Source organism: Ranitomeya variabilis, chromosome 4, assembly GCF_051348905.1.
Source record: "Ranitomeya variabilis isolate aRanVar5 chromosome 4, aRanVar5.hap1, whole genome shotgun sequence".
NCBI lineage: Eukaryota > Metazoa > Chordata > Amphibia > Anura > Dendrobatidae > Ranitomeya > Ranitomeya variabilis.
In genome coordinates this window covers 210,927,117-210,936,044 of record NC_135235.1, presented here as the reverse complement: position 1 = coordinate 210,936,044, position 8,928 = coordinate 210,927,117, and the positions used below count along the sequence as shown (strand labels likewise).

Here is an 8,928-nt window from a genome sequence, read left to right as displayed (position 1 = left end):
CTCTAAAACGGGTCTCAAAGCGCCCCTCTCCAGTCACAGCAGAGTCCGCTTTATGTACTCACGAGATACAGTCTTTCTGGGCAGTCTCTCTCTATTTGTCCTCAGACTGGGAGCTCTCTCTCTCTCTCTTCTGGAGCGCAGCTGCACCCTGCTCTGCACGCTGCTCTGCACGCTGCTCTGTCTCCAGCGCGCGTCCCTTTCCCACCCTCTGGCTGCTTCCTTTCTGTCCCAGTCTATCAGTCTCTCCCTAGGGAACCTGCAGCACAGCTCAATGGTTCCGGGCACAGAGCCGAGAAGGTAACCGCCCCCAGACTCTTCTTGTGCTTTTAACTCCTTGCAGGAGCACTGCCAGAGCCCTGCAAAATGGCCTCCAGCAGGCCACAAATGTGCATGTGTCTGCAGAAACGGTTAGAAACCGACTCCATGAGGATGGTCTGAATGCCTGACGTCCACAGATGGGGGTTGTGCTCACAGCCCAACACCGTGCAGGACGCTTGGCATTTGCCACAGGACACCAGGATTGGCAAATTCGCCACTGGCGCCCTGTGCTCCTCACAGATGAAAGCAGGTTCACACTGAGCACATGTGACAGACATGACAGAGTCTGGAGATGCCATGGAGAGTGATCTGCTGCCTGCAACATCTTTCAGCATGATCACTTTGGCAGTGGGTCAGTAATGGTGTGGGGTGGCATTTCTTTGGAGGGCTGCACAGCACTCCATGTGCTCGCCAGAGGTAGCCTGACTGCCATTAGGTACCGAGATGACATGTTCAGACCCCTTGTGAGACCATATGACGGTGCAGTTGGCCCTGAGTTTTTCCTAATGCAGGACAATGCCAGACCTCATGTGGCTGGAGTGCGTCAGCAGTTCCTGCAAGATGAAGACATTGAAGCTATGGACTGGCCCGCCCGTTCCCAGACCTGAATCAGATTGAATACATCTAGGACATCATGTCTCGAAACTTCCACCAACATCATGTTGCACCACAGACTGTCCAGGAGTTGGCGGATGCTTTAGTCCAGGTCTGGGAGGAGATCCCTCAGGAGAACATCCGCTACCTGATCAGGAGCATACCCAGGCATTGTAGGGAGGTCATACAGGGACGTGGCGGCCACACACACTACTGAGCATTATTTCCTTGTCTTAAGGCATTTCCACTGAAGTTGGATCAGCCTGTAACTTCATTTTCCACTTTGATTTTGAGCATCATTCCAACTCCAGACCTCCGTGGGATATTAGTTGTGATTTATGTTGATCATTTTTAGGTTTTATTGTTCTCAACACATTCCACTATGTAACGAATAAAGATTTACAACTGGAATATTTCATTGAATGATTTCTAGGATGTGGGATTTTAGTGTTCCCTTATTTTTTTGAGCAGTGTATAATTGTAGCATCTGCATAGTCATGCATCGCCAACCCCCAAAACTGCAGTCTCAACACATCCCAATGAGATGCAGCTTCTGCTTGTCTTTTTAGCCTCCTGCTTGCGATAGGTTTCCCCACTGAACTCTTACAAGTAGAAGGCAGGATGAAATAGCATACACTGTAGACTTTGCAGAAAGTATACACACACTCAAAAAAAAGTTTCTAATCTAGGCCTGTACAGCTTTAGCAAGACTTTTGCAGAACAGCTTCAGGAACCTTTGAGAAAGACTGCAGATCAACAAATACTATAAATAAATTTATCCTTTTTGCTGTTCACATTGATTTCTAGGATGAAGATACCCATACACCTTCACCTTTCTCCTGACCCCTTACACACAATCATGATGAACACACCCCTACTTTTGTCATATCTTACTGAGATTTAACATTACTGTTGGGTGGATGGTTAAAAGCCATCCTGTACACATTAAATCACTGGTCAGTCCCAATGAAATAGGTGGGTTTGGCTTTTCTTGCTTTACAGATGTGAGACACTCTGGTGTTTGTTTATTCCCTTTAACAACCAGTGATGTACTTTTTTGTCAAAGGCCATGTGAGGGGAGAAAAGAACGGACTTAGGAGTTGAGCCCGCGGACGCTCCTTGTGTTACACAGCCAACATCTGCCTCTAACACCAATGACTGGATCTAGCTCCAATTGCTTCTGTTTAACCATTTAAGTATGGCATTTACATGGCTTTCTTGCTGGTGCACTCAAGCACTGATTCCCACCACGCCCTATACTACATGATCGTCAGGAGCTGATGGGCTGCAGTGTAAGCATGGGGCCTGCAGAAAGTCCCATGGCTCCTATCTTAGTCGTCCTTTGAAGCTCAGTCACAGGCTGGCTGGGCTTCATAGGAGAATGTCAGTTACCCTACATACCATAATACTGTAGGATTGTAATATAATCCAGGAGTTTAAGGGGATTAAAAATATATAATGTTGTAAAAAAATTTGCGAAAGTTTAAAAATTTCCTTTTTTTCGTTCAAAAATATTAAAAAAATAAAACTAAAAACAGAATCATATTTGGTATCTTTGTCTCTGTCAAAGTCCAATCAATCCAAATGTAAAATTACTTGAACAGTTTTGTAAATGTGGAAAAGAAATAAAGAAATTAAACATCATAATTCTAATATTTGATTGCCACAATTTCCACAAAAATGCAATAAAAATTAAAATGCCATGTACAACCAAAAATGGTGATAAAGACTACTGCTCTGTGCGCAAAAATGAACACTGACACAGGTCCATTGTGAAAAATTAAAAAAAAGTGATGAGTCTTGATAAAAACTAAAAATCGTTTGTCGCAATTTTGGAAGTTTGGAATTTTTTTAACCACTAAAATCTAAAAAAAAAATAAGTTTGGCATAATCCCAATCAGACTGACTCCAGTATAGTCTTTGCTTTAGATCACCCCACCGCACAGGGTCATGTCGGATTATTGACCGACGCTACTATGTGGCAAGACACTTTGTCCTGTCTCGACAGCCAATATCTCTTCTAAAGTATATATAATAAGACTGCTGAAAGACCGAACTGGCTCCCCCCCTCATCTGTTTGTTGAGGTCAGTGACTGGACATTGACGTAAATCTGCTGATGGTCCTACGGGTCAAAGACTACAAGAGTCATTAAAAGTCATTAGATACCAACGAGAGACAGTGTCTGGCTAGAAGAGACAGGTGAGTGAAACATTAGTTTAATCCATAAGATGACCAGATCTGATGAATGTATTTATTTTAAATATTTCCATGTCTTTTGGCCAAAAAAGATCAATGTCAATTTAGCTGAAATCTTGCTTGGGCACCCAATTTTTTGCCATTGGACCCACAACGTAGATGTTCTTGGGCTTTAAAGAATATCTAAACTTTTATGAATTTGTTCGTATGTTATAACCCCCTGTTGATCAGTGGGGGGCCAGATCTTGAAACCCCTATTGATTTTTAAAATGACAGAAGGATTCAGCTAATTCATGAGCGCATGCTCAGCTGCCTACCGGCTCAAGCACATTATGGGGGTATGGATGATTGGTGAAGATCTCAGGGCTCGGACCACCATAGGGCTATAACAAATTAAAAATTCTTAAAGGTTTAGTTACTTAAAAAAAAAAAATTAAGATCTGTGATTGGAGATGGAATATAGGATCTTATCATTAGAGGAAGCCCCGAGACATTACGGATTTAGATGTTTAGATGCCTAATTCCATGTCATTCCTTTCCCTCAAAAAATTGTATGGAGGGTGTAGAAACGTTCAAATACATTTCATACATATTAACTGTTTTCAAATGTGTTTTATAACTATTGGATTTATTACTCGATAACATATGTGACTGATTATAATTCCTATAGACAAGTTATTGTCCATTGGGGAAATACCTCCATGATTAGGTGACTCTTCCCTATTGACGTATGTTCCATGTATTTCTTTTATCACCTAGATCGTTCTGTACTTACGTGGACCTAAACCTATGACCTTTAATATCCAAAAGGCTTTGTTCACACAAGTGTTTTTGCTTTACGCACAGTAGTCAAACCAATATCAATCAATGAGCTAATTCTACGGTTTGTGTAGCATGCATTCTTGCCTTCCGTTTTTCTGATGAAACTCAGCAATCAAATTCAAGAGGTGGTTTTCAAAATATGGATCCAAAACTGATACCATCCATAAACATGTCACTTTGAATCTAAAGATTACATAGAAAAATTAATAGTGCTTTTTGGGGTTTTGTGTGAATGGAGAGAACGGATGACAAGAAGAGTGGATGGATAGAACACCACATGGAGGACAAAAAATGTCTGTTCTGGATGAAAAATTAGTTATTTTTCATACACTTGTCTGAAATTTGCTCAAAGCCTCAATAATTTTTCACTTTTCTAAATTTTTCACTTTTTTATCAGTGAGCTGGATTCATTTTTCAGCCACTTTTTGCCGACGTGTCAGTTTTTTTTTCATCTCTGTGTCATCAGTTTTTTTGTAAATGCAAAAATAAACAAAAATGATGGAAGTTTCCCAAGTTTCTCCTTTCATTCAAGGGGTAACGTTTCTACTCATGGAGAGTGACATGCCTGGCATGCCAGAGTAAGGAGACTTATAAGCCATGCAATGCTCCTCTGGGAAACTAGCATTCAAACATCTGTGATTCACGTATGTACTATATCCATTTTTTCCATTATGTTTGATTGTTTTCAAGGCTAAGTTTCTATTGCATACCTGGTGTCCGCGGAAAAATCTCGAAGACGTCCATTTTTGATCGGAGTCACAAAATTGTGCATTCAAGTCAATGGCTCCATCAAAATCATGGAAAGCAGAACACAGATGCCATCTTTTTGCAATTCGCGCACTGTCGGTTTTCAACACCGTAATTGGTAGGAGAAGTTTTAAAATTGTGTGCGGCCAATGAAAAATACTGACCAAACACGTACGAGAAAAACTGACTTCTGAATGAGTCCTTAGGGTATCGATTCTTGGATTAACGTACCACCAAGTGTGCACGTTTTCATCCTCTCTGGTCTGTATTTTTTTTATTGAGTCTTTTTTTTACAACTTTTGACATTTTCCAATGAAACCGTGAATGTAAAATTTGCGTTTGTCCACAAGAGGGAGAGAAAGACTAAAGCATCGCTTAATTAAAACCTCAAAGCCGGGAATGAAGTTGTATGTGCTCAGTCTTTGTGCACCATCTTCTTCAACATTTCTAAAAATGTCGTTATGAGAACTTCTTGATTCCATGTTGACCTTGACCCTATGCTAAATTCAGGTGTTGTAACACCTATGTAAAACTATGAGCTAGAAGAACAAGATAAGTGACTACCATGGGTCATAGCGAGGGGAGAAGTCAATTTGGCATCTGTCTGAAGTTCCCCATACCGGGAGAATGACAGCTAACCATTCTTGACCATCTCTGTATTGTCTTGAATTGTTTTGGATTAACTTTAAGAGACTTTTTTCAGAGGATTAGCAAAGTGTCTAAATCTTCAACCAATTGCTTGGTGTACAGGACAAAACTAATAATCATCTTTACTAGAAATATGTCATAGTCTACATTTTTGGACTTTCCTGATCTTATTACAAATGTGGAATATCTTTGATATCAACCTTTTTCTTTCCTAGTTTTGGTAAAAACAAAAACTTTTCTTGGCCTTTTCTTCTCTTGACCGAATTTCTACTTTTGTCTACTAGGTGAAACAATGAAGACAGTCCAGGTGTGGAGTGTGGCACTCGTGTACTTTTTGGGTGAGTGCAATGGTAATATTTAAGATATTTCTATATGATATTTTACAAAAAAAATTCCTACTACGGATCAATTGATTGAATAAAATAGAAAATCCCATTAAACATAGTTTTATTAGATACAAACAAGTAAATATCTAATAAAATTATGTTTTAAGGGGATTTTCTATGTTATACACACATATTTCCATATGAAAGTATCTGAAATGCCAACTGTTACTGAAAGGAAGGGGATAATGTCTTCACAGCCCACAAAATTGAATTAATTCTGCTATTTTCTTTTATAAAAGAACCATCTAAATTTATTTATTCATGAAGGGTATATAATATATGAACATTCTGGGAAAGCCTTGGAGATTTTTGGAAATCACAACCCTGTTTACTTATTTTGTTCTCACCGGCTACCATCCCTGAAACTTCTAAGTTGTAGTTAAGATCGCTGTCTAAATCAGACATCAATGGAGCCTAACACCTATAAACACCAAGAAGTTGGAGTAAAATCTTCATGTGTAAACTGTGAACATCAGTAGGAATAATGATTCATTTACAATTTGCCTACAGTATGTGTATATGTCTTTATATAATCTTTTTCAATGGACATATTAGAATCAGAGCCTTTTGCAAACAAGGATGGGACCTATTGGATTTTACATGCCCAATCCTGTAATCTTGGAGATGACTGATAGCCCATAGTTTCCATTAAGATAACCCCTTGTGACTGGTTATTACTGGGAATCCTCTACTTATTCCCTCTTATTTTCTCTTTTTCAGTCTCCCGAGTTTCCGGAACTCCAACAGAAATGCAATCCGATGACTGGAGCGCATCCACCATTCTGGAAAGTACAATCAATCAATACATAAAGCCATATACCGGTGAATTAGTGGAAAAGGTCAAAAGCTCTACAGCCTGGAACATATTTGGGTAAGTAGTCTAATATACGATTTTTTAAACACCACCCCCAACATTGTCATTTTATTCAGGCTCCGAAAGAACCAACTTGGCAAGCAAGCTCTACTAGTCAAAGAGACATTTTAAAGAATATAAGATCAAAACAATTTAATCGTCACCAGATATTTTATGCATTTAAAGATATTTTTCTGGTTTTAATGCTTTTTCCATAGAAAATCCTTCCAGTCGTAACGATATTTGAAATAATTATGTTGTTAAGATGGGGCTAAAAAAGACTTTTGTAAATCTAACGCAAACTATTTTCCCACAATATTCTTTTCATTAGATCAGTGTCCGTCTTTGTCTTTGTAACAGTCATCAGGGTATGGTGGGATGAAGCTTTGCCAAATCCGGAAAACCAGAAACTTCTGCTTTATCGTTGTGGATTTTCTATTGATTCAAATCGGAAATTTTTGGATCGTTTATTTAAATTCTATATTTTAGCTAGAGATGAGCAAACTGATCTGTAACAAATCGAATTTCTAACAAATTCTCCCAACTTTGGGATCTCAGTGAGTAGCAGTCCAACAAAACATCAGCCAACCAGCTGACATTTTACTGGATTTTTTTAGTGTACGGAATGGGGTAAAATACAAAAAACATAATATCTTAACCTGTCCTAGACCGACATCTGACTCCTTACACCATCTCCAGTGCTGCAGATCCTGTGTCCTTAGCGGGTTCTTGGGTTCTTCTAGAGCTGAAGCCAATTTTAATGACTTGTGTTGCCCCTCACGGGACCGCATGAGGCCATTCACTGTCCTCAGTCCTGGAAAAAGCAAAGACCCATGTGGAGGAATGGGGAGCTTTGGCAGAGGCACTGTAAGGAGTCAGGTAAGTCAGACTTACTGCGAATATTATGGCAGAAAATATAAAAAAAAAATCTCAAAAAATGGAAACGATAGATGCCTCATCAGATGCAAGCTGTTGGACTTCCGTCACCAATAACCTTGGTGTGATGACACAATAGCATTAGACTCCATGCCATCTGTAAAAGCTCTCAATTTACAAGTAATGACCCAAAATAGAGAATTACTTTTATTTATAATGTTCTTCACATGTTTTGGCCATTAGGTGTCATCACACGTGAAAAATTAGTATATTGTAGTGCATTCTCCAATGATTCCCAACCCTCTTTTAAATTTTGACGCATTGACTTTTCTTGTTTTGTTTTTATTTCCCCGGATGACACTAATTATTAGATTTTTATCATTTTTAGGAAAGCTGTAAACGGGGTACAGGGAGCGATCAACTTGACTGGCGGATACCTACAAGCGTACTATCAAGATCACCTAAGTGGACCAACCCAAAAAACTTTGGAGTGGGTTGAGAATAAGACCAAGCCTATTGTAGATGGAATCCGAGAACGTTTTCAGAGGAAAGAACAATAGACTGATGTTATAATGGGCCAAGAAGTCGATACAAGTCTACAGCCCCGAATATTTGCTACAAGATCCAAATGGAAGCTGGCAAAGTAATAAATCATGGGCTAAATGTACAATAGATATAACCTGTATAAAAGAAGGAAAAATCTACAGTGTAGAAATGATCATTCACGTGAACTGGCCTCACTAAATAGTGATAAACCTAAAAAAAAAACTACAATCATGACTTAATAAGAATGCAAAGAAGAAAAGGCTTAAATACTTGTGAAAGTAGAAAATACTTTATTAGCAGCAAATTGAGTTATAAACAACATGAATCGCAATGACAGGAAGTTAAAAGTATCCAAACAAATGTTGTATAGAAACAGTAGCGGTGTTGACGTCACGGTCTTCCCACACGTTTCGCAAAGCTTCTTCAGTGGTTTACATGCTATTATTAACCTCCTGTTCTCGTGTTACATGTTGTTTTTAATTGAATAGGACCGTCAATTTGCCGTTAAAGTATTTTCTATTTTCAAGAATGTTTAATCCTTTTTTTATAAAAGTCATGTGTAAGGATAGAAGTCTTTTTGTTTTGGTTTAAGTATAGAGTTAACGCTCCCAGAAAGTATGAAATGCAATAAGACCTATACCGAGACCTTTGAGGATGAGGCGGTTTCACCATTTTTGTACATCAAAGTTCATGCTAATAAAAGAAAGCGTGAAAATCTTCCATATATAGAGTATTGCATTCACGATTAACGGAGAGTAAAGGTCCCTTACTTGGGGTTTGCGTCAATTAGCAAAAAGTAATTAGAAAAGTCTCACTCTGGAGGACCATAGATGACGTAGTCGTGCTATTGATTTTAATACTATGGCTTCATTTCTCCTGTGTTGGAGAATTGATCACTAGCTCCTGTGCGCCTTTGCGTATTGCATCCAATTTCTGAGAGA

At 39.0% G+C, this 8,928-nt stretch overlaps 1 protein-coding gene across 2 annotated transcripts; it reads left to right on the top strand.

Annotated features, from left to right (window-relative positions):
• Positions 1-2,867: 2,867 nt before the first annotated feature.
• LOC143768630 (uncharacterized) lies at positions 2,868-8,707 on the top strand. Of its 2 annotated transcripts, none has more exons than XM_077257272.1 (4): positions 2,868-3,112; positions 5,611-5,664; positions 6,433-6,583; positions 7,830-8,707. In XM_077257272.1, the coding sequence occupies exons 2-4, from the start codon at positions 5,619-5,621 to the stop codon at positions 7,999-8,001; spliced, it is 369 nt and encodes a 122-aa protein (XP_077113387.1). In that variant the 5' UTR covers positions 2,868-3,112; positions 5,611-5,618; the 3' UTR covers positions 8,002-8,707. The 2 variants fall into 2 exon arrangements, with proteins under 2 accessions (XP_077113387.1, XP_077113388.1); XM_077257273.1 differs by lacking the exon at positions 2,868-3,112 and adding an exon at positions 3,869-4,575.
• Positions 8,708-8,928: the final 221 nt, after the last annotated feature.